Source organism: Setaria italica, chromosome VII, assembly GCF_000263155.2.
Source record: "Setaria italica strain Yugu1 chromosome VII, Setaria_italica_v2.0, whole genome shotgun sequence".
Lineage (NCBI taxonomy): Eukaryota > Viridiplantae > Streptophyta > Magnoliopsida > Poales > Poaceae > Setaria > Setaria italica.
In genome coordinates, this window is record NC_028456.1 from 34,615,508 (window position 1) to 34,629,619 (window position 14,112).

At 46.8% G+C, this 14,112-nt stretch overlaps 1 protein-coding gene, 1 non-coding gene and 1 pseudogene across 3 annotated transcripts; 2 read left to right on the plus strand and 1 right to left on the minus strand.

Annotated features, from left to right (window-relative positions):
- Positions 1-33: 33 nt before the first annotated feature.
- LOC101764421 lies at positions 34-1,638 on the plus strand (annotated as a pseudogene).
- Positions 1,639-4,421: 2,783 nt separating this feature from the next.
- Positions 4,422-8,625, minus strand: LOC101765350 (UDP-rhamnose/UDP-galactose transporter 5). 2 transcript variants are annotated; one of them, XM_004977394.3, is made up of 6 exons: positions 8,453-8,625; positions 7,325-7,540; positions 6,655-6,839; positions 6,374-6,574; positions 5,395-5,556; positions 4,422-5,029 (listed from the first exon to the last, which is right to left on the minus strand). In XM_004977394.3, the coding sequence occupies exons 2-6, from the start codon at positions 7,452-7,454 to the stop codon at positions 4,709-4,711; spliced, it is 999 nt and encodes a 332-aa protein (XP_004977451.1). In that variant the 5' UTR covers positions 7,455-7,540; positions 8,453-8,625; the 3' UTR covers positions 4,422-4,708. The 2 variants fall into 2 exon arrangements, with proteins under 2 accessions (XP_004977451.1, XP_022683706.1); XM_022827971.1 differs by lacking the exon at positions 8,453-8,625 and adding an exon at positions 8,215-8,391.
- Positions 8,626-10,425: 1,800 nt separating this feature from the next.
- On the plus strand, positions 10,426-10,499 carry TRNAV-CAC. Its single transcript has one exon. It is a non-coding gene; the product is annotated as a tRNA-Val (tRNA).
- The last annotated feature ends 3,613 nt before the right edge of the window (positions 10,500-14,112 follow it).

The window sequence follows — 14,112 nt, forward strand, 5'->3', positions numbered from 1 at the left end:
TCGTTTGGGCTCTTTCTCTGCAAAGCCCATGTATGTGATGGACCTGACCTAACGAGGAGGAAGAGCAGCAGCGCACACCCTGCGTCGGAGGTCTCCAGACTTCACCAGTTGCGGCGGCGCCGGCGCGGCCGCAGTCTCTCCGACGGGGAGGTCCTCGGGCACGAGAGGAGGGAGACGTCGTACATGCGCGGTGACCTGCTGACCAAGACGCGGAAGCTGGTGAAGGGTCTCGCCAAGCCCGCCCCCAAATGGCTCAAGGCCATGGAAGAGTCAGTGCACTCCTACCCTACCCCCGCATCTCCATATCCCTAGCTGTGTATCTGCATTTCCGCCTGCATTTCTCTATTAATCTACCCTTCTCGCCGCGATTGGGTGTCAGATCCACACGTAAACTGTGCTGCGCGTAGCTGATTATGTCGACAAAGCACTGCTAGACATCATAGACGATTCATTTGGTTGCTCATCCACGGATCTGTGAATTGAATTGTTGTGATTCTGTGATGAAACACGATTGATTTTTAATTACCTACTCGTCAATCACCCAGAACGGCATGGTATTGTGTATTGCTGTGATTTGTGTAGTTCCTACGGCTTTATTATAATTTCTGTTGTCAAAGGGTTTGCATTATTCTGCATCGTGAGGCTAGAAATTTGTAAACTGAAGATGCAGTATATCAATGCATGCTACCTTTCTTTTGTTTGACATATTGCTTGCTGGTCAATTGAAACATGAGATTTGTTCATTAGGGCACCTCCAGTGACATTTCCTCGTGTCGATGGAAAGGTCAAGAAGATTGAGCTGCCAGAGGATGTGTACGTAAAGAAGTTCTTCAAGAAGCATCCAGATTCGCTCTACCACGATGCAATCAAGTAAGTTCCTTCTCATATGTTATGCGATTTCCTTATAAAAATTTACTGCTGCAGCACTGTAGTTGAAATAGTATACTGTTCCTTCTCGTGTTTTATGTGGTTTCCTTATAAGAACATACTGCAACACTGTATAATTCAAATGGTACACATGTATTTAAGACTCCAAGTTTTTTAAAGGAAGGACAAAATGTTCGATTGTTTTTCTACTTTTTTGGGATTTTGTTTCCTCACAGAAGTGGTGCTCTTATTTAAATTTATCTCTTTTTGAACATGAATTTTAATACACATCCAATCTTTTCAGGATAAGTGGATTTGATCCACCACCAGCGCGAGTTTTTGCTTGGCGTGTCTTGGAGTTGAAAGAACAAGGAGTCAGTGAAGATTATGTGATGGCTGTAGCAGATGTAATACCCAAGTGCACCACCAAACCCATACCCAAGTGCCATCAAAGAAATACAAGCAGAGGAAAAGAAGTATGTTATGGACCGTTTCTATAACCCAAAGGTAATTGAGATTGCGAATAAGATGAAAGAGGAGAGAGATATGTTGCTTCGAGATAGAGTGGCATCAGGTCGGTGGTAGTCGCATGTATTAGTTGGACTGGTTTACATGGTATTATTGTTATGACATCAGCCAACCGTCATCATAAAAAATAATGGATGTGTAGTTGACATTGATATGACAAACAGGAAATTCATTGTTTTTATATGTATCTTGAGATGGTTGATGTGCTTGGAAATGCAATATTTGTCCATATTTCCTTCTTCATTTATAGCCTGATTTCATGTTATCTTCTTTCTGAAACTGGATTCTTCTGTATTTATCATGCTATTTAGTTAAAAATGTCAAATTCTATGAAATGGCACATGTTTATCTGCTGACACGACTAATCATGTTTGATCAAATTTTCCTGGCCTACCCCATTGGAAGTTCTATGACTTCAAAAGGGAAAAGGTTTATCTGCAAATAAGTCGAGATGCATTCCGCTCCATTCAAATTTCAGAATGTTCTGCACAGCCGATAAAATAGATGAAATCGGCAATTGCATTGTGACATGTTGGCAGAATGTCTCTTTCCTTTTTCCCTTGTATCTTGTTGATGTTTTTCCCATTGTATGTTGTGATCCATTTTCCGAATTTCCATGTATCCCCATGATGAGCATTTTAGTAATCTGAGCGCCCTTTCAGTTGGTGCTCCCTCCTCATTGCTCTGCTGGGAGGTTGAAGGAACCAGCCTTTCTATGTGCACTGTTGAGATCTGGCGTCCTGAGGGATATGGTTGAATTGTTATTGCTCTTACTGAACATTTTTTATCCTTTTCATCAAGAATGGCATGCCATCTCTTTTTTTTCCCCTTCTTGATTTAGCTGAAATTAGTCTTTTTGTGCTGATCGTTGAAAAAAAAAATTCATGTTGTATTTGGAATACGCATTATCTTTAACTTTGACCCGCTAAAGGTGTCTTGAAGATATTATCTTCAAATGACCTGTATGTATCTGTTTTGTGAGTGCAACAATGAAATAATTATCAGCAAAGCTACAACTCACTGCGGTATATACACTGTTCCCGTCTATCAGTCTATGTGGGCTGCTGGCTATATATGTAGCTATGGAATATCATGAGCTGCTGGGCGTCGTTGCTGCTGCCACGCATTCCAACAATATCTTCTATCTTGCTTTTTGCTGTATTCTGCATTGTTGATGTTAATGGTCTTCTTATCGTGATGTTCGATGCTCTGGTATATATTTACGATGTATAATTGTGCTGTATTGGGCAATCTATTTAGAAAGTATCAGTGACTGGTGTCATAGTTTCCATAAGCTCATGTTTACATATTTCAGAATTGAACATATGGTGTTAAAATCATAAAAACTTGCCGGCAGGATTATAATAAAGCATCAAGAGTACTTAAATTCGATACTGTGGAGTATATAAAGCATCAGGACATAATTGTGCACTGTCCAACGAAGAAGAAAGCAGTGTCGAATCCAAGGAAGATGACGGAATGAATCCTTAATGTGTACTCCTACTACAGTTGGGCAGGTCCAAATCCGAGGAGGATCCCCCATTCCAGGCCTTCCCCGGCGGTGCGCTGCCCCTGCTCCTCCGACCTCCGCCGCATCTCCTCCATCACCAGGATCACGTACGAGCTCCGCGTGTTGCCGTACTGCCTCATGGCACGATCTCCTGCGACGTCCACGCCAGCTCGAACGCGGCGCGCTCGCCGGCGGCGCCGGGGCTGGTCCCCACGACCACCGCGCCGGCCGCATTCGCCGAAGATGGCCTGCCCGACGAGGTTCCCGACGTGGGACGCCGAGGGACCCCGCAGCGAGAGCGGGATCACCTTGGAGCACACCACCAGGACGCGGGCGCCGGGGTTGTTCTCGGCGAGGTGCTTGGACAGGCGCAGCGCGGCGGCGCCGCCGTGGCAGCCGGCCTGGTACAGCATCACCCGTCATTGATGGCGTTGAGCGCCGCCTCCGCGCCAAGGCGGGGCACGCCCTCGTCGGCGAGCTCCTGCCGGAGGGTAACGGAAGGGGACTTGTACGCCGACCACGGCACGTCCCTTCCGGACGACGCGCTCGCCGGCGTCTTTGCCAGGTTACCGGACACGGCCGACGTCGTGCGCGCCGTGGGGGCGAGCCCACGAGGGCTGCCGCCCTTGGGCCGGCTCGCCCGCCCTCGGCGTCTTCCAGTCAACCGTTGACCGTGACCACGATCTGGGCCGCACGTGCTCCCTCTAGTGGTTCTCTAGGACCAAGGGGTGGACGGTATTTCGAATACCGTCCACCCCCGGTCGGTGGCTCGCCACACGAGGAACTGAGGAAGTACCAGGTCGCGGCGGCGCAGCACCTGCCGGCGTGGTTCACTTCCGAGGACGACGGGGTGGCGGCGGCGGAGACGCCGTTCAAGATGGCGTTCGTCTGCATCGCCGGCCCGTGGGACGCCGCGCGCTCCGACACGCGCTTCAACGAGGTGTTCAACGCTGGGATGGAAGCCGACAGCCGTCTCGCGCTGGAGTTCGCCGTCACCGGCGGGCGCGGGGAAGCTCTGTTTGCCGACGTGAGCTCGCTGGTCGACCGGAGGGACCGGCGGTGCTCGGTGCTGGACCTTCCTCATGTCATCAGCAGCATACAGACTGGAGTGACGAGGTCTGCGTGTTGATCCTAACTCAATGCAAGAAACCAGCTGGTGGAGGGAAAGTGATCATAATAGACGTAATTGTTGGTTCTCCTTGCAAGGCCATGTTTGAAGCCAGCCCAGGTCTGTTGGATCTGTTGATGATGGCGGTAACATCGAGCAAGGAGCGCAATGAGAGCGAGTGGCAAAGCCTCTGCTGGGGTTCATGTCCATCATTCAGCTCTATCCGTAGCTAGCTAGCTAGAAAATGAAACAGAGTGCACGAATGTCCATCATTGTTTGTGTATAAAATTTAAACGACGTATTCGAACCGTCAACACCTATAGCTTCAATCTTTGTTACTGCAATTCAACAACCTCATGCAGTGATCAGAACAAATTCGCACGGCGTACAGAAGGCTATGTTTTCCCACAAAAAAAAAAATGAAAACACTATATCCCGGGTAAAGCTGTCTTGAAGCCTCACATAGTCACATGTGTCATTCCGCTCGCTACAAACGATTCACAGAGCCAGAAAACGAATCTTTACTACTGTATACCTGTAACTATAACGATCCTGAGTTTCTAGACGGGAATAAGAGTTCCCCTTTCTGCGGCAAACATAAGACCAGAGTTTCCATTTTTGTGATATACTAGCGTCACCAGAAATTTTAATCTCACAGGAAAATCCCCCATCTCAGTTGGAGTCAGATAGCAAGACTATTTCTCAGCACCATCCGTTTCTTCTGAACTTCCCTTGAGACTCGTAGACCTCACCGGCAGGATGCTGCGCCTTTCTTTGCCTCCTGGTTTAGCCGATGCGTTTCCGTACCAGATCATTCCGAGAACAGCGAGGACCATCCCGAGGACTACCTGAAGGTTCAGGCCCTCCTTGCCAAAGAAGAGGAACCCAAGGGACAGAACAAGCACGGTCTTCATGTGGCCCAGGACTTGGAAGGATACAGCAGAGAACCGCCCGATGCAGATGAATTGACTCAGATTAACACCGATGGCGATGAAGCATGAGAGTGTGAGGAAAAACTGCACGACCAAGGAAAAGCTATGGTAAAAATGACAGTCAAATGATTCTTATCCAGCAAAAGGATGACAGTTAAAGAAAGCCATAGTTGGTAGAACTTAGTGCTAGCAGACCAAGCAGTACATGATGGAATTTCAGCCACAGGAACTAATGACACCCTTGAACTAGTGTGAAACTTTCTTCATAACATCGACACAACCACCATATAAGTGTTCTAATAAACTTATAAACTATTGGATATGCGGTGTTGTGATTCTCAACCAGCTTAATGAAGGGTAATCACCATTTTATCTCCGATAGATGAGAAGCAGCAGCATAAATTGCCATATGATCAGAGATAGAAACAGTTTTATGAGACTGCCCTTACCAGAGCAAGAGATGAGAAATTGAAGTGATCCACCCTTTTGCCTGTCAACAAGTAATCGACAAATGGTCCCACTAGCAGGAGGGACCCTGCTTGGGCTGGAGCAGTGTGGCCCAGTAGGTTGAACGAATTCAGAGCGTACTTCTTTTGGAGAAAATGAACATACTGCAAAATGAGTAGAAATTACAAAAGAGTCAGAATTGTGCCCCTTTTAATCAGGTGCACGATAGGAATGAATTCCATATGCAGTGCAACTAGAAGAATTACTGAAATTGTTGGGCAGCAAGGGCACTCAAATAGCATAAGAATGCCGAAGTTGTAAATTAAATGAAATCATACTTTTACATTTGGGAAATGGAATTATATGTTGTGCAATGGTATCATGAGAACATGGTATCAATCTAATAGTTCAAACATGGAAAATACCAATACTGGCATGGTGAGTAGCTATATCCTAACGTCTAGGAAAAAAGGAGCTAATTAACTTTGCAGAACTAAGGAGCATCAATGTCACTATAGTTTAATACTTGGTCTTTTGAGAGATTGAAAGCGTGCCAACAAAGAATTACTGAAAATATTGGGCACTTGGGCAGCATGGGCACTCGAATAGTAGAAGAATGCCAAAGTCATGAAATTAAATGAAATCATCTGTCCACTTTAGGGAAATGAGTTATAACTTGTGTAAAGAACAAGCATTGGTATCAGGAGGACATTGTACAGTGAGTATCTATATCCTAATGTCTAGAAAAAAAATTGAGCTATATCAGCAACTGCTGATTATTCATAATTTTGAAGAATTAACAAGCATCATGGTCACTATAGTGCCATATTTTAATACTGTCCTTTAGAAAGGTATGAAGTGTGCCAACTGCCAACGATCTTGCAGCTCATTGCAAACAGAAGCAAACAATCAGTTATGGCAAGCAATCTTACTGGGGAGCTGACATATAAGAAATCAGCATATGAAGGTGATCAAACTTACGTATTGTTGGAAAGCTGTGCTCCAAACAGCTATAACAGCCGCAATCAGACCTCTTGCATTCACACTGACATCAGTAACCGTGCAAACTGCAACTCCTATGAGCACAACCATTATGCTCAGCTTTGTGTCCCGGGAATAATGTACATGATCAAAGACAACCTCCAGAAGACATGAGGCAGGTATCATGCACAGCTTTGCAATCTGAACAAGGGAAAATAATGAATTCAGCTGTTAATAACAATTTAAAGGCACAGAGTTTAGCTACTGAAAAATCCACTAACCTGATAAAAGCCCACAGAGTTCCACATCAAGCTCACATTCATCCCAACAATTGACAAGTTTGAAAATATCACAAATTTAATCAGATCTGCTAGCGGTAAGTGGGAGGGCTGGCTCAGGCCTAACCACCGAAATACTATTGTCATCAATGTGGTAGTCACAAAATGGAGCCCAGTTAATGTTGTGGCTGCAAAAAAATGTAATTAAGGACGTGTCAGGAGATATATTCAAGTTCTTTGTGTACATTTTGTTGAGAAGGTGCAGAATATGCAACTACGTAACATATAGTAAGAAATTACATAATGTTATCATGCTTCCATTACTTCGGTTAAGGCCATTAAGGCACAACAGACACATTGCAAAATACACCAATGAAATCTATAAGAGTGTAGGTTTCAGGTTCAGCAGCAACACCCAATAGTCAGGGCACTTTATAGGTTTGTGTTCAAATTATTCTTCAATAGCTAAGAAAGAAAACACGGTGAACACTCTGGTACATTGGCATTTGAAATCAAAATTTTATTAACAGAAGAGCATACGTCATTTGAATTGAAGTATGAATCATTTTCCTTCAAATAAAATTTAGGTAGGAAGTTTTTGTTAGCACTGTTACAAGAATTAGGAGACTGAACTGAAGATGAAAAATAAATCCTCAGTTAAGAACAGACGTACCAAAACTGAATCCGTACGTAGCCATTAAAGCTTTGTTGACCATGATGATTCCAACGGATGTAGTAACATTGAAACTCCATGCTGCAAAGTCGAGGGCCGCCTTCTTGTCAGATTTCTTCAGAGAAGTCATATCTACTTGCACAGTTTCAATTCAACGCTTGCTGAATTACAATCTCCAAGAGACTGACACCATCAGATCCAGAATCCAAGCTTGAACTGCAGAAAGTGAAGTGACTAATCATACGTGAGCAAATGTAGCAGGAAACATCACACCAGATGACTATTCACCATACATGGATCAAAGTGTGCTGCGAGCACCAATGTGAAATGTAACCGGAGCAGTTCATCCAGTACGCATAAATATATCTATACAGAGCAATACAGCTTTTGCAAGTAAGTTGGCAGGTTATGACTGGGCCTGAGATTTCTAGCAAAGGTCAAGTGATTACACAAGGATAACAAAAGTTGAATAAACGATAGAAAAAGTTGCTTGTGTTTTCATTGGCAACGTCGATTCACGATACAGGTAACTTGTGGTTTGAGTTTTTGCATTCTCTGAATCACAAGAGCAAGCAATACTCCGCCAGGTAGAATCAACACCCATCTCTAATTCAAATGAACGAGCATTGGCTACCTAGGCATTGTATCAAACACCCACCAGGCAGGAACCCAAAGGAAAGCAAGACGCCCACCACGGCACAAGCAGAGGCCACGCTATGCTATATCAGTATCAGACGGACAGGCAGATAACGACTCGCGATCAGCACGCGCCGTGTCTGGACGGCGTTGGTGAGTACGAAGAGCAGAGCAGAGCAGGCAGGCGCTAGCGCCGTACTGCCGTGGCGTGGAACACAAGCGCGCGCTTACAGTTCACAGCCAGGCAGCCTCACCGCTGGCCCTCGTCGCCGTTGCCACTCGCCGCAGCTCGCTAGTACCTCCGTCCGGGTGTAGCTCGTCCTCCCTCCATGGACGCAGCACCTCAGGGTCCCAAGCACGCGGCTACGGGCGCGCCGCGCGGACGGCAGAGTCCGGCGGGACACGCGAGAGAGAAAGGGGCTTGTTCATCCAAAAACAACCCCCGAAGAAATGGAAAAAGGAAATCGCCAAGGGGGAGGAGAGGGAGAGTACCTGCGGCGGCCGGATTGCTCCGAAGCCTTGAAGCAATGGATCCCTGGCTCCTCCTCCGGTGTGGTGTTTTGATCTGAGATTTGGGTGGGCGCAGGTGTTGTGTGTTGTCTCGTGTCAGAGAGGGGAGGTTGTGCGTGAGAGCAGAGGCAGAGGCGCCCTTTTATTTTGTTTCTCCTTGTCGCCCCTCTGGTCTCTGCCGAGGGAAGGGAAAAGGCTCCAGCTCCACTTTGCTTCGTTTCATTTCCTTTTCAGTTTTCCCTGTCCTACTCAGTTCAAACCGACCAATCCCTCGGTTAATTCGCCATGATTTCGTTCTCAAGTAAAGTGACCTGAAAAGAAAATGCCACCATGCCTGTCCGTCCAAATGGCAGCTCCTAGAAATGCCATGTTCTACTATTTTTCAAAAACATAATTCATGAGACAATTACTGTCTTTTAAGCGATCCAAGCATCCAACGATAACACTGGAGTAATATGTTTGTCATTCTGGAAATTAAAAACAGGCCCTAGCTTATCATTTTTGTGATAGATGTGTTAGTTTCATGCCTCTTTCTTGTTCCAACACTTGGGAGTAAGGTTCAGCTTTGAATTCATTGTTAGTACTAACGATCAGGTTGCCTAACCTTTAGTGTATGTACTTGCCTCCTAAAAAGTACGATGGGAACCCAAATAAAAATCAATTGAAAGTAGCAGAGTACTCCCTCCGTTCCAAATTGTAGATCGTTTTCTTTAGAAAAGAAATAATTATGATGCCTAGGAGAAAAATGGCAAAAAGGTCATCGTATGTCCCATACGATGAGCCGATCAAGGAATGCTACTAAACTGGAAATGCGAAATGGATTGTGATGCATGGTCAGTGTGCATACGATTCGGATCAGAAATTAGAATTAATGCACGCTAAGTACGTTGATGCCAGCCAATATTCACATGGCCCTCCTACCGATGATATGGTCTTGATGCAACCTTTTTCCAGATCACAAGCTACCCCATCTCAATCAGATGAACATGACATGCAAGTTATTAATCCAGGTTTATATATATCATATGCAGCATCGAGAGAAACGAAGAGGTTGCTTGCCTTTTGTCTAAACGAGTGTGAAGTGTAGAGCACTTTGCTCCATGTTATACGTACAGTGCTATTGTAGTAGTAAAAAGCTTGCATCTGACTATACTTTTGGTCCAAAAGGAGCTAAACAGGTTGACCAAAGTTAAATTATGCATGGATACCAGCTTTAATCAGACGGCAAAGCTGTATTTGTAATAAGGCAACGCAATTTGAGTCAGGCACGCATACAAGTTGAGAGAATAATATAATTTTATTTGTTGCCTGTGCTTGAGAGAACCCTGAGGGCTGAGGCTAATCACTTGACATTTTTAGCTTTTGCGTCCGAGTTCTTGTGCAATTAATTAGACAGCTGATCAATTGCTCACTCCTGATATTGACCCGTCGCCTGAATTAGCTCTGACGCCTGGCGCTGATGCTTAAAGAACTTTATGATCGTCAGAGAATCTTCTTGGGCTCTTAATTAAATTATTGATTATAAGAACAACTAATATTTTAGTTTGTCGGTGGTGGTACGTACCTTCAGTTGACGTTTGCTTACAAGCTAATAATGTCACGTGATTTGGGCTTCCCTCCCCCTCACTCCTCAGCAGAAAAGTGAAGAAGGATCAAGCATTTTTTTTTTTACTTTACAGATTGGGAGTGTTCCTGTGGAGATTTCTGGTAAATGTTCAAGAGTTTGTGTTGTGCACTAGCTAGGACCTGTTTGTACAGCTTGTTTTGAGTTAGAGGTCATACTAGCTGTTCTGAGGAGAGCTCTTAACTTGTTACTGCATCTTGTTCTGAAGCAGATGATGATTTGGATTATGGTTCACATAAAAACTGAAATTTCACATCATGTGCATGTTATTTCAGGTTTGATCATCCTAGTAGCTTTCATTATTGCTAATGTACAGTTTACCCATCAGATTGTCTGGGTGGTGTAGTTGGTTATCACGTTAGTCTCACACACTAAAGGTCCCCAGTTCGAACCTGGGCTCAGACAAATGCCTTTTTTTCTTGTCCCTGCTGAAAGAGCTCTGTGTTGAAGAGGAAGACAGAATTTGAGACAGCTGCATAAGGTACGAAATGGAACTCCTCACTGGAACTTTTCTTTTATGGATATGATGCATTGGTGCTCTTCTGCTCACACAAGGAGACGAATATATTTACTTGCCCTTCGGCTTTCATGCCTTTAATTGCTCGGGCTGTTGTGTAGATACTCTCACTCAGCATCCACCCTGTGTTCATTAATCAGAGCACAGTGTGGTATACTGGTATGGGCTGGTGATTTTGTGCGTCCAAAATTCTTGCGCACGGGTCCTGACAAGTGGACCCGCCCAACCATGCCAAACGGGCTAAGGTATGAAGACGCGTGGAGCACATGTTAGGAGGCCGAGCGAATCAATTCAACCCGAATATCACGGGATACTTGATGTAAACCGATTCAGATTGCTTTCTATATAACAACCAGATTAGATCCTATCTGATTATAACCCTAGATCGTCAGCCTATATAAGGCGGCCAGGGGCGCTCCCGAGGGTGACGATTCCACCTCATTAACTCTTCGCATCTGCGATTACCAATACAATCCACCAGAACACAGGACGTAGGGTATTACTCTCCGGAGGTCCGAACCTGTCTAAACCCTACGCCCCTATGTTACCATTCGAGTTCTTGGTCTTACGATCTCCCCCGCCTACAAATATACCACCTAGGTAACCCCCTGGTGGACTGCCGGTCACTAAATCCGACAGTTGTCTCGCTAGGTAGGGGTGATCGTGAAATCCTCCCCCAACGAGCTCGATAGCATCCTGCCCTGGTGTCATCTTCCCCGAGAGCATGAAGGACTTCCTCGCCAACCCGATCTAGCTCCGCTTTAAGAGCATGCTGATTATCGTATATACATCTATGGGCTCACCAGAAGGTTTGGACAGTGGCTGGACACCGAGACGCATCTGACATGGAGACGCAGGACGGCGAGGTCTGCATGGAAAGGCAGGAACTAGTCGAGGATTAGAAAAGTACTCGTTGTAATAAGAGTAGAACTACTCTAGTCGTATCCAACTAATATTCTTGTAACCAACCGACCCGTAACCCTGCCTCCAGCATTATAAGATGAGGCAGGGACCCCTCTAAAGCAATTCAATCCAACCAACACACATGACGCAGAGTATTACACAATCTAGCGACCCGAACCTATCTAAATCATGTGTCTGCATTTACCTTCGAGTTCCTGATCTCGACGAGCCCCACTAACCAAAACACTACCTCGGGCACCCCCCTTGGTAGGTTGCTGAGTCTAAACACCGACACTGGTGAACTCCAACTCTGCCGCCTCCATCGTTGACTCGGTCTCTACCACCACCTCGGCATCCATCGGATCTGCGTCGACGGAGCAAGACCTTCACCTGAGGACCATCACGCTGCTTACCCTGCAAGTCGGCGATCTCTCTCTCTCAGAGAGGATCCCACACATCCTCGCAGCAACCTACCCACCCACACCCTCTGATCTAATCGCAGGGCCAGATTGCATCAGCAACACCATTGCTGAGTGCATCAACCTCTTTGAGGCGGCACTACGCCCCGGAAGGTCGGCGCAGGGCTCTCCCCGCTCCCCTTTTAGCATTAAGAACTCGGCTGCCGTGTTTTCCGAAAAACTCATGCAATATTTCTAGATCCAATCTGATGACCTACCCGAACCCACCCAGTTTTCGAACTGCGATGAGTTACATGTCCCTCATTTTGCCCTAACCCTAAACCCTTACAGGGGCAAGAAATGGAATCTTTACGTCACAAGATCGGGAAGACTTCGTTGTCTCTGCCGACGAACCTCCTCGTGATGGTGAAACTTCCTCCTAGGAGGAAGGGCGCAATGAGAGTAATCGAGACCGCAGCAGGCACCGCCAATAGGAATGAGCTTAGCAAGTTCGTCAGCCGCCCGCCACCCCCGCAGCGGCCGGCGCACCGCCCATCCCGCCGGCACCTAACCGTGCTGTCAACGGTGGCCAGGATGACACTGGAGGTTGATGCAGGCGTCCCTTACATGCCCGCAATCTGCAGGCCGACTTAGAACAAGCCGGTCACGACGTCTTCGCCAAACCCCAGGCCAACCTGGGAGTTGTCTTTACCGATCTGGAAAACCTCCCGGATTCAGAGCAATTGCAGTGGATCCCGGCACGCCTCCGTGTTGCTAACGCCCAGATCGAGGAAAAGGCCTAGTCCTCAACACGCTCAAGAAGACGATCATCGCACTCCAAATCTACATCTACCCAGCACTCCCAAAGCCAATCTGATCAGAGTAGATCCGATCGTGGCCGAGCTGATCACAGCCGCTGCATGGGAGGTCAGCTGGAGCCCATTCAAGAGGAGGAGGTGGACCAGTCCCAAAGCGATGACCATCATCCCGATGATGACGACCGCCGACTAGATAACCACCACTACGACAACCGTCGCCATGACGGACGAGGAGACGGCGAACGCCGCGGCCAGCCTGGTAGGCAACCTGACCGCGAACTCCGCGACCATCTCCGCGACCTCCGTGGTGACCTCAACAACCGTCACCAGGAGCGGGATGAGGCGGAGCTCCACCGGCGCGCCCAGTACAACAGCGACTTCGACACTCCAAGGGTCGGCAACTAGCTAAACCGCGATGTGGAGGAGGAGGCCCGCAACTGTCGGGAGGAGGAGCTACGCTGCCATGACGATTACGACCATCGCTGCGATGATTACGACCGTCGCTACGGCGCTCCTGGCGATGCCTACAATCCACCCCAGCATGACAACGGCGCACGCCCCAGGCCCCGCCGATACAATACCGCCTCATGGAAGACGACACACGGATATTGACGGGTTCGCCTCGACGGGTTCGCCGCGTTCACACCCCGACTGGTTAGCAAATACAGTCCTTGTAAAGAAGAAAATTGGTGAATGGGACCCCCGATTGCTACTCGGGAACCCCGCAGGCACCACTTCATGGGACCTTCTACATTTTCCTTCTTTCTTGAGCAGACTACCAATCTGTGTTGCTGTACTAGTGGCGTTGGCGGTTAGGAGGTCCACTGCGATGATGGCGAATTTCTGATCGATAGTCATCAGAGTTATCGGAGTTGAGAGCCTCCATGCAGAAGTTTATATCAAAGGATTGATTGCTAGCGCCAATGACGGTCTTGCATATAGGAAACAACGGATCGACGGGTGCTGCATCGACCTCACTGGAAGTGGCCGCAAATAGGAAGATGACGCTCACACTGCTAAAGGAATAGGGGGATGAGGCCATGTCCACTCTTGGTAGATTGTTGATGCTGCTATGTTACTGGATGGATGATACGAGATGTTTTGTGGAGAATAGTGCACATGTGCTTGTACTGAACGAACGAGTTTTGCATGGCAACAAATTGATGAGAGGAATCCTGATTAGACAAAAGCAAATCCGATTGTGGGGTATGGCATTGATTGTGTGGCAATTGTTTGCTCTCCATTCCTTCCATTGCGGGTGCTGATCATTTATATATCATTTGCTGCTATCTCAATCACGTCTTTATGATATTTGTACCAGTTGCATTAATTGGATCGTTTCCAAAGTGGAGAATGATGGCTTTACGGTTAGAATATCTGTG

Excerpts from the sequence above, each read along its gene's own strand:
- LOC101765350 (XM_004977394.3), bottom strand. The coding sequence starts at position 7,454 with ATGACTTCTCTGAAGAAATCTGACAAGAAGGCGGCCCTCGACTTTGCA. Across the intron at positions 5,557-6,373 it reads GCACAGCTTTCCAACAATAC|TATGTTCATTTTCTCCAAAA; the intron begins GTAAGTTTGATC and ends CTCATTTTGCAG. Across the intron at positions 5,030-5,394 it reads ATTTCTCATCTCTTGCTCTG|TTTTTCCTCACACTCTCATG; the intron begins GTAAGGGCAGTC and ends TTGGTCGTGCAG.